The sequence below is a fragment of the Pezoporus flaviventris genome, unplaced genomic scaffold (assembly GCF_033815535.1).
Source record: "Pezoporus flaviventris isolate CSIRO_AGI_PZ_B2104156 unplaced genomic scaffold, CSIRO_AGI_Pfla_v1 ptg000035l, whole genome shotgun sequence".
In the NCBI taxonomy this organism is placed as follows: Eukaryota; Metazoa; Chordata; class Aves; order Psittaciformes; family Psittacidae; genus Pezoporus; species Pezoporus flaviventris.
In genome coordinates, this window is record NW_026892583.1 from 12,982,187 (window position 1) to 13,002,471 (window position 20,285).

Genomic DNA, 20,285 nt, shown 5'->3' on the forward strand with positions numbered 1-20,285 from the left:
CAGTTAATCACAAAAGAGGTAGCAGGGAAAAATTATTTTGATTCATTCCCAGAAATCCCAAGTTTCCCACCCCTCTGATGCTCTCTGAACAGTTAATGTTTGCCTACCACAGACAACTTACATACAAATCAAGAAACAAGTAGAGAAAGGTCAAAGTCATAGAATCATAGAATGGGCTGGAAGGGACCCTAAGGGTCATCCAGTTCAACCCCCTGCCATGGGCAGGGACACCTTCCACCAGAGCAGGTTTCTCCAAGCCGCATCCAACCCGGCCTTGAACAGGGATGGGGCAGCCACAGCTTCTCTGGACAACCTATGCCAGTGCCTCACTACCCTCACAGGGAAGAATTTCTTCCTGATATCTAATCTAAATCTACCCTCTTTCATCTTAAAGGCATTCCCCCTTGTCTTGTCCCTATATGCCTTTGTCAAAAATCCCTCTCCAGCTTTCTTGTTGCCCCTTTAGGCACCGGAAATTGCTCTTAAGATCTCCCCAGAGACATTTCAAGCCTGAACAAGACCAGCTCTCTCAGCCTGTCTCCATAGGAGAGGTGCTCCAGCCCTCCGAGCATCTTCATGGCCCTCCTCTAGACTTGCTCCAGCGGGTCCACATCCCTTCTCCAGAGCTACAGGCCATAAACCAGCTTTTGGAACAAGTTTTATTTTATAAAGGCACAAATACCAATCTTCTGCTTTACTTTTAATCTAAATATTGCTGGCTAGAAAGTCAGCTGATGGACTGTAAAACTGACAGCCTCATTACTAGTGCTTATATATTGCTTTTGCTCAGATGGAGTTTATGTTGGTCCAGCTGACTTCCCAAAATTGACATTTTTAATGATTCTATTTCGCCAGCATTTCATCACTGACCACTTGTCATGGTTTAAACCCTAGCCAGACAGCTTGTTCACTCGCTCCCAGTGAGTGGTGCTGGGCTGAGAGCAATTGAGGCCCCCCCCTCTCCCCGAGTTTCTCCCCTTCCCCGCTCCCAGAGGAACGGGGAGGAGGATCGAAAGAGTGCAACTCCTACGGGTTGAGACAAGAACAGTCCAGCAACCAATGTACAACACAAATCACCACCGCTACTATCAACTACAACAACGATAAGAGAAAATAACAAGGGAAGAGAATACGATACCACCGGCCAAGAAACGAGTCCCACCCGGAAGTCCGTGTCCTTCCGGGTAACTCCCAGTTATCCCCCACCCCGGGCAATACCTCCCTGGCTAGCCCAGGTCAGGTGTCCTGTCTCTGCTTCCTCACAGCTTCCCCTCCTCCCTGGCAGAGCATGAGCCTCACAAAGTCCTTAGTCAGAGTAAACATCACTTAGCAACAACCAAAAACATCGGCTTCACCAACACTGTTCCCAGGCTGGAAGTCAAAACACAGCACTGCACCAGCTACCAAGAAGGAGAAAAATGACTGCTACTGCTGAACCCAAGACACTACTACAAAAATCCAAACTGTCTCTTGCTCTGTCAAGCTGTTTGTGGATCAAGTTACTTGTTTTCTAGGGATTTGCAGTGTGTCAAGCCATCAGACTAAGCAAACTCAGTAACAACTGACCTGAGGTAGCTAGTCCGATATTTCTAGGCTCTTCTGTACTATTGATTTCAGCATAAAATGTCAAAATTCTGAAGGGTAGAGGAGAGATGCACCCCCAGGAGCAAGACATATATATGAAGTATTTTAAAAATGGAAAATGCCAACTGTAAAAGTTTGCTGCTTTAGATGGCGTACCCTCATCTTGTACTCTGTTGGGTACCATTATCTTTCTTCAGGTCTTCCTTTCCTATACTGTGTCCTAGGTCAAGCAGAACAACTTCCCCTTCTAAACCGTATTTCATGTGCACAAGATGGGAAATTCCTCACATCTCAGCACTATTTGGCAAAGTAAGGGAAGCACAGAGCTCTCCCCTAGATTGCACAGACACATGCCATAGGCTGAGGCAGGTGGGAGCACAGTGCCCCTGACCCAGCTGCATTCAGAACTGCAGCTCCCCCCTCCAGTGGTTATGAAGCTGCCTTACAGTCAAGTTGATTTTAGCTTTAGAAGAAAAGCACTTAAAAAAAATAGATGTCAGAGGAATGAATATCACTTGAAGGGTTTGAAAGATAAATAATCTGTGCATGTGTCCAGTAGATCTAAAGCTTTACAAGCCCTTCACAGTGAGTCTGGTCTCTTCAGGTGCTCAAGCAGATGGGCATGTCTTCTGACCTACTGTCACATTCAGGGGGTTTCTTAACAATCTGCTTCCTGCTGACATGAGCTATACACTTCTTCTACCCTTCCTGTTCTCCCTAATATATATCATAAACATGTAACCAGGTCAGGTTTGGACTCAGATATGGACACAGCAGTAGCCCAGCATGTGCCAATGCACCCAGGGCCAATGCACCAGGACAGAAACTCCCACCTGGCACAAACTGGAAAGAGTAGAAGGGGTACGCTACTGCCGCAGCATCTCAGAGAAAGGGAGTCCAGCACTACATGGAGACATGACAGCATCTCCCATTCCACATGCACTCCCAGCAGACAACACCTTTTGGGTTCCCTCAACCTAGGATATGCTCCTTGTTTGGCTTCAGATTTTTAGTGTGAGCTCATGCAAGCCCTTGGTTTTCTTTGTGCCTCTCAAACATAAATAATCTCTCTTCCTCATAGGAGGACTGTAGATGGGGAAGGAAACAGTACCAAAGGGCCATTAAGGTTGTCTAGATATAAAAAGAATATACAGCTCTTTGCATAAGTTTTTACCTTGTGGAATCAGAGGGGTGAGTCACAAGCAGAGAGACTGATCCCACCATGTCCCTTCATTTGTCACCTACTACATCATCGCACAGAAATCCCATCTAACTGCCAAAGATGAACTCAGCTCAGCCACAGCCTCATCCTCTCCCTCACAGCTGCCTCTACAGACTGCAACAGCTGAAAAATAAAAGGCAATCCAAACCATTTAAATCTAGTAACACATAACCCAGCCATGCACTTCCAGGCAATGCAGAAATTTGTGTCTGTCCAGTCAATCACATGCACGGCTTTGGTGCTCTCCAGCTGACCCAATTTGACAGGCTTCACAGGGGGCTCCTCCAATTTACATAAGGTTAAATAAAACATAAGTTAGGGAGAAAAAAATCCTTTTTGCCATAAAATCAATTTATTCCATGTCTGAAATTTTTTGAAAGATGGCCTTCCCAAGATCTAAGAAAGAGAGAAGGTAGTAGAGGATGAAGGTTGCAGGATAATGCAATATCAAACATCAGAAACTGAACCAGACCTGTATGTTCAGAAGCAGGTCTTTAAAACAGCTATTGCAAAGCGCACCCTCCAGCATGGCTCTATGCTAGAGCAAGGACTTTCATACAGATGCTGTTACACAAGGAGTGTTAAAGCTCCTCACCATTTCACAGCCCAGGCCTGCTTATTTTTTGTGCACAATTATTACAGCCTCTGCAGTCAGAGAGGTTTACTGCACACCAGGGACAGTTTCAGCCTCGTCACTGCTTTCTCACCTGCCTCATTTACCAACATATCTGATAGGCATATCCTATCCCAACCTTCTTCCTACAGCAGCAAAGGTAGTAAGACTGGAAACACAGCTATAACTCTAGTTCAGACCTGCATCAGCTATGAACAGAGCTGTGCCTGAGGAACAACCTCCTACATAGCCCCAGAGTTCATGGCAACAGCCAACGTCATAAACAAATAGCACCTTCAGCAGTCTCCAGACATCCTTTCAGACAAACCAGCAATGCCCTGCCCCCTCTTCCAGAACAGAACTACTGTCAAGAGCCCTCCAGGGACTCAAGCTGATGGCATTACATCAGCAACCCTACCTAGGATATTAAATGCACAAAGACTCCTGAAAAGAGATATCAGTGCCATCTTCCTCTATGGTGTGCAATGTGATGTCTGGTGTGCGGCAACATACCCCAGAGTCTGCAAAACACTGCCTCTCTGCCTCTCACTGCAAAACACAAAGCCACACCAGCTTTGACTTGCATCAGAGGGACATCACACATATAAACACTGATTAGCTCTTTATAAGTGGAATAAATTAGTCCAGTCATTAAACACAGTGCCTATATGTACAGTGGGGATAAACTGTAAAAAGCTTTATAGAGGCTCTGAAGGTTTGTCTTGCTTAACACTGCCAGCATAGGGTCCCATGGCTGGACCATACAGTCCTTAAAAATGCCAGAAAAGTGGGGCTTACAAAGATGTTGCTGAGATAGCAAACAGACTGATCAGCAATTCCCCTGTTGCTTTATCCTCAGAAGATGTGTCCTTGAACTAACTCATCTCAGGCAAAGGGAACTGAAATTTCCGCTGGACCCTCACCTGAGAAGTTCTTTATTTCTCACCCATTAAGCAAGACAACACTAAGCTCTGGGAACAAAGGAGCAGACCTGGAGTATTAAGAACAACTCTCCCCAAAATGAAAACTCAGATCACACTGCCTAGGACCCATCCCAGTTTGATCAGCTGCCACTAGTGGATGGGCTTTCCTCAGAAATGAGCCCAGTCTGTGTTTAGCTTGAGAGCCAACCCATGAGACTTTCTGGCACTAGGGACTGTCTCATGCAAAGTGAAGAGCAGGAGACATATCCTCTTCTAAGGGTGAAGGAAAAAGGGGCATTTTGTCTTACCCAGACCCTGGTTCTGCTGCTCCCACTCAATGGTGTCAGGAACCTGGTAGGACACCCCAGCCAGCTGGGCCACAGGGTTTTCCAGTCCAGCTATGGGCTCCTGGGAGGTCTCTCCTGGAAGCATGAAACCTGGCAGCTCCGTGTCACCCTCCATGCTTTCATCCATCAAATCTATGTCTTTGTCCTCCTCATCTTCCTCTTCCTCCTCTTCTTCATCTTCCTCCTCTTCATCCTCTTCCTCACCCTCTGGCCAAGGAGACACAAAAGCAACATCAGGAAAGATCCAACAAGACAGAAGGTTCATAAATCTCTATGGGTGAGCACCACTTCCAAAGGCAGAACAAATGAATGAACTTGTGCCTGTTTTCTAACAGAAAAGACTGTCAAATGCATTACTGGGACAAAATGTTACTTTGCTTCCTAATAGAATATAAAAAAGCATGTGCATGTGTACAAATACCTGAGTATACGTAACTATAGTGCTTTCTGCTCAACTAATTACATCTAAAGTGAGAACTGTTTCCCTGATTTCCAATCCTGGAGGCAGCAATAAGTTGGTTCTATGTTTAACTTTCATTAAGCCTTTCACAACTCTGCAAGGGTGCTGCTTTCCAGCCCAATTAGACTGATATGGCCCCTCCTCCAGAAAAAGTCTCTCACTTTGATACATGCTGACAGATGGGCTCCTAGGTGCAGGGAAACAGTGGTGATGGTAGTGATCCTCAGCAGGTTTATACCAGCACTCCCATCACAACAGATTAACATGAGACAAAGGCCTGACCAAGGAGGACTTAATTCAGTACTGAAGAGAAGACAGCACAGCCTATACTTCATGTGAGAGCAGATAAATGTGACACCAAGGAAATCCCCGTGGATTCTCCACTAGAGCAGTCTATTCCAAAGCTGACCATACAGTTAACAAACTGAGAGAAATATAAAAGCCATATTCCATTGCTAGAATCTAAAATTGCAACACAAGAATGACCGCACCGGATCAAACCAAAGGCCCGTTCTGTCCATGCCCTATTTCTGACCACAACTAGCCACAGATGCTGAAGAAAGACTAGAGCACGGCACATACACAGAGCCAGTCTTCCGACAGTCTCTGTTCCCAGCTTTTAATTATTAAAGACTTCTTGAGCCAGAATTTGCATTCGAGCTATTTAGTATCTACTAATGGAGCTACCTACCATGAAAAGATAGTATCTGGAATAAGCACATGCTTCAAATTTCTCATGGTTAGTTTTTCAAAGCTGAAAAAACCCCCATGATATTTATGCATTTTATCTAATTTACACGAAGCTCTACTCAGCCCTGTATAAAACTCCCTCCTGATGTATACTCACACTGAGAGAGCCCATCACCTTGCATCTGAGCAGCTCATTTAGACCATGTTAAAAACTAACAATCCAGCCAAATCAACATTTGTTTTCTAGATATCCCTTTATGTTGGATTCATACCTCATACAGGTTACAGACACTGCAATAAGACGAAGCAGCTGAGTAGGATACCTGAGGGGCTGCACATATCATACATGCTGAAAGTAAAGCAAGTGATACTTCACTCTTCTTCTTTTCGCTGTGGGATGCAACAGAACTCTGGCACAGCTATTCTCCAAAACACCCAAGAAACAAACTGTTGAACTGTGGAGAAGCTATTTAGTTGGTGGCTATACAACCTGCATGAGATAGGAGAAGCTGGCCTCCTTCCTTTGGCCTCTAATTCACAGACTGGAATGCCTAGAGAAATCAGTGCAAGTCATAAAACCATGGCATTCACTGTGCTGTTAACATGGCATCCCTTTTCTTTCTAATTCAAGGATTTCCTCTGAAACACTGCATGACTTTTCCAGCTCACCAGACAAGACAATCCTGCTTGCCACCTTTCCATTCCAGCAATGCATTTCATACAAATGAGCTGCTATTTGAATTTTGATGTTGTTAGCCCCTTAAATTCCCATTGTATTTTATAGGCAGTTTCTGTCTTATAATGTGCCCATCATTTCAAATCAACATAAGATTTTTCTCTATCAAACTGCATGTTTTCATACAAAATACACAGCTTCTGTAAACCTGAGAATGACACCTGGAGAGTTCTTGCAGGAAACCTATGAAGAAACAAAAAAACTAATTTAGGTCTTTTCCTTTGCTGAGAGCCACACAGCTGTAAACATTTCCAAACCTTACTAGCAAAAAAATCATTAAACAGCTAGCACACAAGACAAGAGGAATATGAAACAGAGGTTTTCCCTAGATGGACTGGGTGAAAAAACAGCCAAGAGAGAACAGGGATTTGATTTTTATCTCTGAAAAACTAGCTTGGGACAAGATTTTTAGAAGCTTCTTAGATTTTTAACAAACCGAATCAAAAGACACCTGCCAGGATTTAGGTTTGAAGCAGCAGATAGCCATCTCTGTAGCTCCAAAGCCTAGCAGGCAGCCAAGCTGAACACCCAAATTGAAAGTGCCAAGACTACTTATCACATCTGATCATCACCAAGCTACATCAATCATCATGCAGCCACAGCATCAAGATATAGTCCTTGAAGCACAACGACTGCAAGGGCAAAAGGCTCTTGTTTCCCCCTCATCTCTAGGCTCATTCCTACTTCTGAAATCAGCTTTTTTTAAACCCCCATCCCAAAATGCCAACATCTTGCCTTGCTGCAAGGTGCAGCGCAGAGCGCCACTTGGTGGTCACAAGGGGGAAGCTACACTTCTAAAACAAAATCAAACTTCACAAATGTTGAATTTCAGAAGCAGAGGCACAACAGGAGCTCAGCAGCCATGGACTGGCTGTACATAATACTTGGTAGTCTCACTAGATGGAAAATGGAAGCAAGCATCACATAGATGAACCTCAGGCTGGAGGTTTTGTGCTTCATGAGAGCCTTTTACAAAAATCACTGTTTCCCTCTTAAATTGGCATTTTTGGGCCTTTCAGAAGCCTCAGCTGCAGCTAAGAAAGAAAGAAACAGAAAATGTTGAAAGCGGCAAGGACTAAAAGTGCAAAGACCATCAGATTCAGAAAGCATTCATATTTTCATGTGCATTTTCAGCCCATTGTGAACTATTTCGTGTATTGTTGAATCGTAGTCATTTACATTGGAAAAGAACTTTAAGATCATTGAGTCCACCCATTAACCTAGCACTGCCAAATTCACCACTAAACCATGTCCCTAAGTGCCACATCTACACCTCTTTTAAACACCTCCAGGGTGTCCACCACTTCCCTGGGCAGCCTGTTCCAATGCTTGAAAAATCCTTTCCATTAAGACATTTTTCCTAATAACCAGTCTAAACCTCCCAGGCATAACTTGAAGCTATTTCCCCTTGTCCTATTGCTTGTTACTTGGGAGAAGAGATCAATCCCCACCTCACTACACCCTCCTTTCATGTATTTGTAGAGAGCAATAAGGTCATCCCAGGCCCGCTTTTCTCCAGGCTAAACAACTGCAGTTCCCTCAAACTATATGTACTCTTCAGTTTTGGCTAAGGTTCATCTTATAAGAAAAGAGAAAAACATGATGAAATGCTAGTGCTTTATGATCAAGACACTATTCTCCAATTAAAAAAAAAAGCAAGTATAGCATTTTCTTGGCCATAGAATCTATCCAAATCAGGCATTCAACTAAACCCCAGCTGTAGGAACACTTCTAAATGTCTGAAAGTATGCAAAAGTGCCACTTGCTTGCTGAAGCAGACAGGTACACAGGACATACAGCAGCTTCTGCTGTGAGCCACCCTTGCTCTATAGCTCTTCATATGTTACAAATAAGCTGATTTTACTATTCTGTTTGTATGCATCAAACCCCAGCTCTTGCTTGTGAAATGCCATGCAGACCTATCAAGAAGGGACGGTATCCTGTCTCCTCTCCCAGTGACACCAGGAGACTTCAGCACTGAAACACAAACATCTCTATGGACTATATTTTCTACTGCAGTTAAGAGTAGCAAAAGAGTAGCCTAGGGCAGTTGAAGTCTCAGATCCAAGAGAGAAGAAATCCAAAATCTGACACTTTTTGGCAGGCTAAACAAGTACTGTTTTCTGTAAAGTAGGCTCTGCTTTGCCTTCACCGATACAGAAAAGCAAAAAAACCTAGGAAACTTAACACCTCCCTGCAGTTACAACCATCCAACCTAAGAAAGATCAGGAATCCGCAGGAAAATTAGATTCCCAGTTCACATGCCAAATATTTTAGTTTTGAAGGGCTTGACAACAGGCATTCAAATTTTAGTATTTGGAGAAGCTATAGGAGAGCACCAAGAAAAAAAAAAAAGTAACAGTTTCAGTGGAAGTTTTTGGCATTCCCAGCTTTATAAATAGTCACCAGAAACATCTGTGGTTGGGCTTTATCATGGGACTCCGTACTGATCCATTAGCAACACTGGAGATTGTAAGACAAAACTTGGAGCTCTCATTTTCTCTATCCTTTCCTTTCCCAGCCTACCTCAAATCAAACTCAGAGAACAATGACGTCTAGACAGTAACACAGAGCATTGTTATGCTTCATGATAGTCTAAGCTGTGATTTTATAGGGTACACAGCACTATAGGGCCTGAGTGCTTAGGAGCACCTGATAAATTCCAAGTTGTGATTAACCAGCAACTGGCACTAATTGGTTTCCAGTGGTGCACCCATTCTTTGCCTGACTTCAGGGAGACGCACTATGCCAAGACCTCTCCTGCACAAACACCGGGCAAAGGCTTCTGTGAGCTGAGCAATGGCTGCAGAGGCACAGATTTAGCACTTACCTGCATAATGTGCCCATGAAGGAAAGGAGAGAGCTATGAAGCATGATGACTCCCACCTGAACTGTCACACACACTGAGACACAGACCATTAAGCAAAATTCTACTTTTCAGTATTTTTCTTTTCCTCCTGTGTGTACTGGAAGCACTCACAGCGGAACAGGGCAGCAGAGGCAGACTGAAGCTTCTCATCCACCACACACCCCACAGCTTAGCTTCTACTCCCCTCTACTTCACACCCATACATCAGCAAAAGGCCTTGGTCACCCATGTGTGCATATAGCATAGGAAGCAAAGGAATGTAAATAATGACAGGATAAGGGATGGAGGTCTGTGACCATATTCTTTTGCCAGAACAGGAGGAAGAGGCATTAAGAAGTCTCTGCCAAATGCTTTCTTCCACTGGTGTTCATTTTCTGCATGGCTTTTACTATCACATCTGACTGTAAAGGCAGGAAGGCCTTTCTATGACAACTCTCTTTTATTATTAATCTGTTACTTTCCTGTGATCACTGATAATGTCACCATCCGATGTCTCCAAAATGCTACCAAGAACAATTGCTCGTGACAGCTTGGAAGGAGACAGCTGCTAGGAATGTAGATTGGCTTTCATCATGCACAGACAGCTTTATGGGCAGAGCACTGTGGGTGCAGATGGTATGCAAAATCATCAAGGCAAAACCTCCATACTGATGAACTTAGGTTTGCAGTGAACATGGCTGGGCTCAGCTATCTGGGGTATTTGCGGACTGTGTTGCACGAACATAGTCTTAAATGCTTTACCCTGGAAAGGGAACCAAATTAAGGATGGCCTCTCACAGGAAGTATCAGCATCTGGCCTATTGCGCAAAGCCAAGTAAAAGGACTATTGGGAAGAATGCATTCATTGGGTGGGATCCTACCACACAAAACAAGATAGTTTAACCCAAGCTACATAAGTTTCAAGAAGAGAGTAAATCACTTGTCCAAAGTTCTTCTGTAACAGAAGCAAATCTTTGCTGCATCTAAGAGGGAACACATGCCTGGCAGAAGCACGGAGCTGACACTTTCTTAGGAGCCTCCACTTGCCAAAGCCCCAGCAGAGGGCTCTTTGGCATTACAAAGACAGTGCAAGGATTCAGATTTTGATTCTAACCTACTTCCCCCAAAAATCTGAGCAGATTCACACTTGCTTTTTCACAGTCCTGGCTCATCACTTGTCACAGGGGATCCAAGGCACTAAGGAGCTTTTGGGAGGAAGAGGGGGAAAAAAAAAGGGGGTGTGAGGGGACATCAGATATTCCAGCAGGGACCACAGGTCTGCTTCTGTATTAAAATCACAAACAGTCATTCCAAGAGCTGCATTTCCAGCAGCATTCACCACAAAACTGCTTTCACGCTGAGCCAGGTTAGTGAGTTGGTTTAGCAATACAAGGCTATTTTAAAGGGAAAAAACAATTCTGCAGAATACGCAGTAGGGACTATAATAAATTTGCTCCCTAGTTTGCTGCAGAACAGCTCTTCTAACTTGAGGTATGAAGCTGTAGAACCAGACAGTATAAAATTCAAGACAAGAAAGAGGTAATTTATCAAGTGAGGGCATTCAAATCAGTCCGGACTTGGACTTGACAACCATGACCTGTCATTGTACAGGACAGAAGAAGACAGATGAAGGCAGATGCAACAAAATGCCTTCACATGGAAACATTCTGTGAACATGGTACTTTTTTTCCCCCATCACACAAAAAAAAAAATAAGCTCCTACAGAGACACTAATTCCACTCTCTCTTGCAAAAAAGCTGTTTGATGGTACCTCTTCAGAAGTACCCAATTCAACCACACTACCTGAGAAAGGAACAACCAACAGCCCAAGAATTAAGAAAACATTTGAATTTAACCTATATTTTCAAGACAAACCCAGAATGGATCCATCACAGATAAATTAGTTGGTGGATCTGTTATTATGAGCAACAGTCTCTACAATACCAAGTTCAAGTCTTATCAGGTGCCACAAGAGAAAACGACTGCAAGCCCACTCATCTCAAATCTAGTCAGAGCTCATGCTTCTTTCCAAGTCCTTGATCCCTCTCCTGCAGCCTTCACTGTCCTTTGTCAAAGACAGTGCTTCCACCCAGTGGATCTTCATGAAGAGGTTTGAAATTACACCACTGGACAGTCCTTGTGCCCATGTGACCTCAGGAGTTGATGTCAGCCAACAAGAGGGACAGTATCCCACCTGCACAGGGCAGGAAGAAGAAATTAATGAGCTAAACCAGTTTGCAAGGTGGCTTGCCCTGGAACCGGTGTCATGCACAAAGCTCCCCAGAGAAGCCCTATGAGCAACATTATCCCACACACACTGAGGGATCCCCACCATCAGCAGCTCTGGAAGAAAATGCTCCTTGCAGAGCCTTCAGAAGAAACTGCAACATACCTGCTTATCTAAATCCACCTCCCTGGAGCTGTGAGGGTGAACTGCTTAATCCCCAGATTAAAACAAATAAAAGCTACTGAAAATTTTCACCCACACAGTGCAATTACCTTTCAAAAGCAAATGTAGGCGTTTTCTGTTGGTTTTGTTTAAGCTTGAAGATAAGCATGGGAAAGCTACAACACCAATGAGATAATTAAGTAGACTCTAATTTTTTGAATAAATGAGGAGTCAGATGCAGTTAAAAAAATCAAGCATAGCCTAGCCAGAACAGGAACCAAAGTCAGTCAGACTAAGAAACATCATTTAACCTTCTGATGCCAGAGTATCACAAACAACAAGGTTACTTAGAGAAGCTTCATTCCCCTCCCAGAACTAAGAACAGCTGTGACAACTCACCTCCACACAGAGAAAACATGGCCAGGCACATGCCACTTGCAACACATCTAGGAAAGAATGCAATGGTGCTTTAAACTATTCCTAGATGTTTTAACATGAGTTACTGTTGAAGACCACAAAGCACAGCAGATACGGTATTTGAGAGATAGAGCTCCAGAGTGCATCATCTGGCATAGGCAGCCACCTGAGAGATCATGTAGTTTGAGTTATGCTAGAGCTGCCAGCGCATCTATGGCAGAGCAGAGTGGCCAGACCGCATTCTCCCTCCTTTTGCGGGGAAGCACAGACAAAGCCAAGTTCAGTACACTGGCTACATGAAGCAGGAGTTTCCTTACTCCTCTTTGTAGTGAGCCTTTAATTAGCCTAACACCCTCTTAGCTGCTCACCCACAAGCTCCCAATTCATTACGGGCTTGATCACACCTCCACACTCCCTCCATCAACCCTCAGATGGCCTTCATGAAACAAAACAAGTCACCACCAGATCTAAGAGCAGAGATGTTGTCTTTGGTCAAACACTTGCAGGGGAAAAAAAGCTTAGTTTTGATGCAAATTTTTGCCTTTATTTTCTGTTATTGTCGGTTTTGTTACTGTTTTCTGCTACAAAGGAGGAGAATGGGGGATGAAGTACCACTTACTGTGAAGAACATGGAGGTCAACTTGCACCAGAGAGACAGCACTTTCTATTTCAGTGGTAGCAATAAATGAGAAGCAAGACAATTGCGTGTATCAAGAACACATTGCACCAAGTACAATTCCTTTTGCATGTGCTTTAGGTTTTCCACCCTTGCCTATTTAGCTGATATCCAAACAGCTGGTCAGGAATTACAGTTATCAGGCTAGCTACCCATGCTGGGTTAAGTGCCTGCCTTATTTACACCCCTGCCATCTTATTTTAATTTTTAATGGTGTTGCAGAGATTTAATGAGGCAGAGGTCAATCCATACAGTCTGGGTCCAAATAGCAATTGCAGTCAGAGCCTTGATTTCCAGAAAAAATATGCTTCACATCCAACATAAGGAAGTGTCCAAGAAGAGGAAAAATGACTGCTACTGCTGAACCCAGGACAGGAAGGCTCCTTGCACCGTGACAGAGCTCAGAAGAAAAACGTAAGGAGAATTTGAAGGGTCTATTATAAAAGTTATGTAAATGGCTACAAGTTCTGAAATATTTTCTGAAAAAAGGCAACCACTGCCTTCACTTCTAAAATGTGACATGCAGCTTAGATGACTACATACAAGAAGAACAAGATGCAGAAGAAAGGCAGAGAACAGAGAAGAGGACTGAGAACTCTTCTTATGGAAATCTGTTAAGTTCCGGTTTTCTTAGAAGGGTAAACATGAGTACACAGGTCAGCAAAAAGCAATAGGAACTGTTTAAACCCAAAGAGAAGTGAATATTATTAAAATGTCATTAATGGTTAAGTTTGGAAAGTCTAAAGCTTTATATTGGCACTGCTCTGCAACACCCTTTGACACAGCAGATGAAGCAAATACAGTGAAACCTACAGCCAAGGTTCAGAGAGGAGATGACCCATGACTGCAGGACACTGGCTTAGCTGGTCCCAACAGTGCCAGCCATGTTTTGGCATAATTGAAGGGTTTCTCCATATCTAAATGCTGCATTAGGTGGGAACATGCCAGCTAACCAGGCAGAGTACTGGAAATAGCACTGTGCTGTCCTAAACAGCAGGCACCTGACACTGCTTTTCCAGCCCCTCCACCCTAAAGAATGGGATTCTGCCAGCTGCTTGTTGAGAGCCAGTCTGATTAATCAGGAACACTTCATATTCAAGAGCTACATGGTTAAGAGCTCCTCCCTCCACAGCAGCTGAGTTTAAGTTGCCCATTTTCACAGAGCTATTGGCTGTTCCTGACACCATACAACAGGTAGAGCATCTCTTGCTTTTATAAAAGCTCTAAACACCCTCACATCCACCAACAAAAGCCTGAAGCAAACCTAGATGGCTGAGCAGGAACCCAACTTAGAGCTTACACACTGCTGCAGAGTAGTTTTGGATTTTGGGGAATAAAGGCTCCACAAAAAATAGGACAGGCACATCAGAAGCACAAATGCATAATACTTTTTAATTCTCTTTAAAACACCGATGGGAGAGTAGCAAAAGCCAGATGATTTGTCTCTCTCTCTCCCTCCACATCAAAAATTACAAGCAGTCTAGAAATCCCAAGTTAATGCTGAAGCAGGACAAGCTGGAGCTTACCAAGCTGCAGAAAGTGGGTAGCATTGAGGTTAAACCATTTTCCCAGTGAGCTTGAAAGCATCAAGGACAATATATGGGGGTCTAACAGTTTTTATGGACTTGTGGTTTGAAACACAGATACACCAAGAAGCAGCTGTTACTGCTACATCTGGGCAGCCTTGGGAAGTCACACGGTGACATCTGCCCTGCATGTCAGAGGTTAATCTTAGCATGGTATGATGAATGCCGAGACACCTTCAACTTCTGTATGTTGTGTGCCTTTCTCCACAATCACCACCTCCAGCCACTTCAGATGGAGTTTTGCTGTCCAGGCAGAGTGGTGGCACACAAGAAAACCAAGCCTTAAGGCTGCATTGACAGAAACAGACCCACCCTCCCCAGCAGCCATGGGCAATGGTGCTAAAAGCTGTCCACCCTGAACTAGGCTGTGACCCATGCTGTCATGGGTGAGGCATCACTCAGCAACAGGCTAGTTTTGTATTAACTGCTGGTTTAGAATTCTCACATATTGTTAACATGACCTTAAAGGTCCTCCCAGCCAGTGCACCAGCCAGCCTCCTCCTTAGCCTCAGTGCATGCAATGTGCATGATCCTGTGCTTGGGTCACAGCAATCCCAAGTACAACTACAGGCTAGGCAGAAAATTGATTGAGAGCAGCCCCAAAGAGAAAGACTTGGGGTGTGTTGGTTGACAAGAAGCTCAACATGAACTGGCAGTGCTCACTTGCAGCTCAGAAAGCCAACTGTATCCTGAGCTGCATCATGAGAAGCACGACCAGCAGATAAAGAGAGGGGATTCTCCCCCTCTGCTCTGCTCTCATGAGACCCCACCTGGAGTACCATGCTGAGCTGGAGGCCTCAACACAAGAGGGACATGGACCTGTTGGAGCAAGTCCTAAGGAGGGCAATGAAGATGCTCAGAGGGCTGGAGCACCTCTTCTGTGGGCACAGGCTGAGAGAAACAGGGTTGCTCATTCTGGAGAAGGCTCCAGAGAGGCCCTGGAGCACACTTCCAGTGCCTAAAGGGGGCAACAAGAAAACTGGAGAAGGACTTTTGACGAGGGTATATAGGCATAGGACAAGGGAGAATAGCTTTAAACTGACAGAGGCGAGATCTAGATTAGATATTAGGAAAAAAACCTACACCGTGATGGTGGTGAGAAACTGGCACAGATTGCCAAAAGAAAAACCATGGCTGCCCCATCCCTGGCAGTGTTCAAGGCCAGGTTGGACGGGGTTTGGAGCAACCTAGTCTAGTGAAAGGTGTTCCTGGCCACGGCAGGGGACTTGGTACTAACCCAAACCATTCTATGATTCTAGTCTAAGGTCCCTGGATCACATCCCACATGTAACAATGACAGAAGCAACTTGAGGACCAGCCGAAGGAGACAGCAGCTGGTTTGCTGTGGCCACCAGCCTTCAACTAAAAACTGCAGGGATCACACAGAAGAGCGAACATGGCAGGTTACCTGCCACTTTGGAGAGTTATACCTGCCAAGTGCTACCATGCTTAAAGGTGTGCAGCCAGCTCTGTCAATACCTACCACAGCACACATTACAGCAGAAGAATCTAGTCTGAAAGTAATGTGGTTACTTTCAAAGGAAGCACTTTTCAAAGCATGGTGGGAGGCTTATACAGTAGTCCCAAGTAAGCAAACTGTCCAAAGAGATATAATCTAGCTCCCTCGCAGCCCTAGAGAAAGCTGCAGTGTTTAGCTTGCTAGAAACACACAAATTTTGGACACAGGAACAAACTACATAGCTAAGTTTCTCAGACAAGTGAGCCTCATCCTCTACTGTGTCCTGTCCCCATATCCTATAATCCCTTTATAGGATTTCTCCAGCGATGAAGGGCAAGTAAAACCAGTCACACCAGAGTCTAGGAGGATATTGGTTACCCGGCTAATCTCTCCAGAGCCCACTAGAGAGGAGGATAAGCTTATCTAGAGACATTCAAAGTACCTCATGTTTGTGTGTGCAATTTGATTTTTAGAACAGTTTTGCATTCAAGACAGGTAGGTGAATATAATGATGCAATTAACCACAGACAGCTTGGCACAGATGGTCCCCAAGAAACAGAACTAGCTACACAGCAGGGGTTTATATTTAATGATGAGCCAAGCCATCAGTGAGGCAAGTCAGCAAGACCTCACTAAAGGCAGTGAAGATCAGCTAAGCTCACTCAGCTCTTTGCAATTCTTCCAATGGTGAAGCACGTACGGCCTCCCCACAAAGGGCCAAGATCTCTCATTAGGGACTCAAGCATATGCCTACAACAGCAGGAGTATCTGACCTTGCATCATCCAAGATCTTAAGGACCCTGGGCTGGAGCTCAGTGTAGCTTTATAGGAAAGCACTCCCAAACACAGCTGGCAGCATCTAGATATTCTGAGATTAAGCACTAGAAACTGTAATATTTGGGGAATGGAAACCAAGCTTCCAAATGCCATCCCCCACCCCACCCAAGAGGATGTGGTAACCCCTAATTGCATTACATAGAAAAAAAAATATTAGAAACTCACAGCTCAAAAGCTTCCTTCATGCTTAACTGGGGCAGTAGCATCCCTTGGCAGAAAACCCATCCCCAGGTGGTATTTGTCACATTTTACAAGATGTGGATTGGTGATTCCTAACATCAGTGAATATTCTGGCTCACAACAGTAAAGGGATTTGGACCACAAAAGCTGTGCCATTTGTCAAAACCACATAGCACACCAGAGAGCACCATGTAATTTGATTAACGGGGACCTGCAAAGCCATACCCCAGAGCCAAAAAACCAATAGCCTTCTAATACAGTCCTCATTGTTTAGGAAAGCTAGTTCTGACTACAGCCCACATTTGTCTTAGAGGAGCTCAGAGCAGATTTAAGAGTAGAGGAAGAAAAGGACTGTGGTTGCATAAGACTGCTCAGCAGGAGCCCAAGGAAACTGCAGCAGTCCTGTGTCAGCACAGAAGGACTGTACTTTTTTTAAATGTCTGTGCAGAAAGCCTCATTAAATAATGAGACCAATACTCAGTTGAAACAAATTCCTCTTATCTTCCTGTGCAGGCTTCTAAAGGAGATTCCAGAGGGCTCAAAAACTGTTTAGTCTCCTGAATCATACTGCTCTTGCTAAGCAGACACACTTTTTTCCCCATCCTGAAAGACCAGATTTTCACAGAGACACACACACAAGCCCTTCTTCCCCTGCTGTCAGTCTTCCACCATCAGCACCACATCCTTGCGCTGCCAGATATATGCAAGATTTATCCTGGGAAGGGGCAGGTGATATAGCTGGAGGTCAAGGGAGCTCATAGCAGGATTCAAAGCTAGCAGCAAGCCTAACAGACAGCAGGAGCTGCAACACCTCACATGTGCAGTGCAGAGGGCTCCCAAATTCTGCTGTCCTCTAAACTTAACAAGAGTGAGAGTTATTGCTTCATGCAGAGGAAAAATGCTGATGAGCCGTTATCTATAGCACCCCACCTCTAATCAGAAGAAAAATACCATCTGGCATTCCACCCCTGGAGGGCTGCCAATCTTTGCAGTAAAAGATGAAGGCAAGAGAAGGTCAAGATTAAGGAAGGGAAGCAAAACGGGCAGAAAGATTAATCCCTGCCAGGTGGCGTCAGTCCAGACTGGAGTACAAAACTGGATGGATAAGCAAGCAGAGAAGAGTAAGTAGGAGAAAAAACAGGAAGCAGAAGTGAAAATTCTCCACAGGAAAGTCATGGATAAGCTGGAGAGAGAACAGATCTGAGCTACAGACCAACTGCAGTGTAGGATCTACTTCACCTCAACCTGTCTTGATGGGTGTTTGCACAGGTGGAATTGGCATCACTAGGTTTCGACTTCCTGAAGTCAGCCAAGAAGCAGAGACTCGAAGACTGGCAGCATGCAAAAGCAGTTTACAAGACGACAACTTAAGAAAAGACAACTTAAGAAAAGCTTAAGAAGAGAGTTTAAGAGAAGAGAAGAGGGTGAGACAAGGCTGGAGGAGCCAGTAATGGGACACCAGCTTAGCAAGTAGCTTTGAGTTGGAAGAGCATCTCATAGGGAATGTATCCTTTGCCTCTTGCAGCAGAGTTGCATAGGTAGTGTAAATAAGGCACCACTTGTTCTGGCAGGGTTTCGGACAGCTACACACCAAGGTAGCCATCTCATGCTGAACATTTCCCCCCACACTGCATGCAGCAAGGGTTTCAGCAGTAGGGTGGCAAGGGGCTCTCCAGCTGCTGAACATGTTCCCATGGGTGTTATCTGGTACAGAGGTTCTGCAATGGGTGCACACACCAGCAGTTACAGGCATACAGAGCCAGACTACTGCAACAGCAATACTGCAGCTGCTCCCTCTCCAAGGGAAAACCCCATCCCTTCCAGCACTGACACCTGAATTTCAGGCATCCTCCAGGACACTGTCCATTGCTTGTTTCCTGTACCTGCTTGAAGGGAACGGGTTGCTCAGCAACTTTATCAGGAACAACAACATATGCATATAGTTATGTGCCAGACAGACAAATTAGGGATGTGTCAAGGCGAGTGTGCCACTCCACATGAAACTGACTGCTTCTTAGCCTTGGCATCAGTAGTACCTTCTGATTCCAGGCGGTCCAGCCCATAGGTCTCAGCAGTACTGATCCTCCTCACAGGTGGAAGAGCTGTTCTCCTGACAGAAGATGCCATTGATGCTGGAGTTACCAGGACCATAGTTCTGCTGGATGGCTCCTCTGTCTGTCCAGACTGGGTTGCAGACATCTCACCAGGAGCTGGAACAGCCTTCTCACTGGTGACCAGAACATGTGTGATGTCTACAGATGACAGGAAGCAGCAGCAGTTAATCACAATATTAAAAACCCAAGCATTTAAGAACAGACTCCTCAGTGAAAACTTAACTCAGAGTGGAACTTGAGTTAAGAACTCTTGCCCTGCTTAAGATGCGCAAGTGACTCTGCTGTAATGAAAGCTTCCCCTCCAGGACAGCCAGCACAGAACTTAAGAACCCCTTAATGAGAACTCAGCTAGGTTTTATTTCCATTGCTTTGAAGACTGCTAGCCACCATACCATAGGAATATCAGATTTCAACCAGTGTCTCAGTGCTCTGAGCTGAGTGGCAGAGCTAGCTGTTTACTGCAAAGAAAAATTACAGAATCATAGAATGCTTTGGGTGGGAATGGACCTTAAAGAGCATCTAATTCCAACCCCCTGCCACAGGCAGGGACAATTAAGTTGATTTTTTACTTAAAACCCAGAAGCAAATTAGTGGAAACCACTGAAAGAGCTCTCTCTCCCCTACAGACAGACTGTAATTTAAGAGATAGAGTGCAAACAGGTGTTTTCTTTTGATGCCCTGCAATATAAGAAATACAAAAAAGTTTCCCAGCAGCAGCTTCATTACAGTGGTACCTACTACTACAGAAATATCCTCAAGCTCCGTCAGCTTTGTACTAAGGGAAATCTTGCTACACTCCTGGCAAGACAGGTTCCTACACGTACCTGCCAAGGTGACATCAAGCCAGCAGGCAGCAGCTAACTGAATACAACTGCTTAAGCATTTCTGTATGAACCACATCAACCTGAGAAGAACTCACTATTCCTCAGTGGGAGTGAAAATCAGTGCAGGCTTTCACACCTGAGGGCTTGCCAGACTCTTTCAAGAGGGTGTCTAACCCCATACTACCACTCCCACATTACCCCAATGAAGCTTTCATCCTTCAGACTGACCATCAGCAATCTGACTGCCTTTGGCTCCAGAAGTAAGAGCTTGCCCTCCATAAATATAAACTGACTTAAATGTCTAAGGCTAAAAGTCAGCTTGCCAGTAAGGACTGATGTAGGGAGTTTGTTCTGGGTGATTTTTTTGTTTTTATAAATAT

At 44.6% G+C, this 20,285-nt stretch overlaps 1 protein-coding gene across 3 annotated transcripts in view; it reads right to left on the bottom strand.

Moving 5' to 3' along the window:
• Positions 1-20,285, bottom strand: part of ARMH4 (armadillo like helical domain containing 4) — a 73,275-nt gene that overhangs the window by 42,558 nt on the left and 10,432 nt on the right. For all 3 annotated transcript variants that reach the window (XM_061462632.1, XM_061462630.1, XM_061462631.1), the window contains exons 4-5: positions 19,004-19,219; positions 4,651-4,896 (exon numbers count right to left, since the gene is read on the bottom strand). In XM_061462632.1, coding sequence (XP_061318616.1) covers positions 4,651-4,896; positions 19,004-19,219 — 462 coding nt within the window. The remainder of the gene's footprint in view (positions 1-4,650; positions 4,897-19,003; positions 19,220-20,285) is intronic.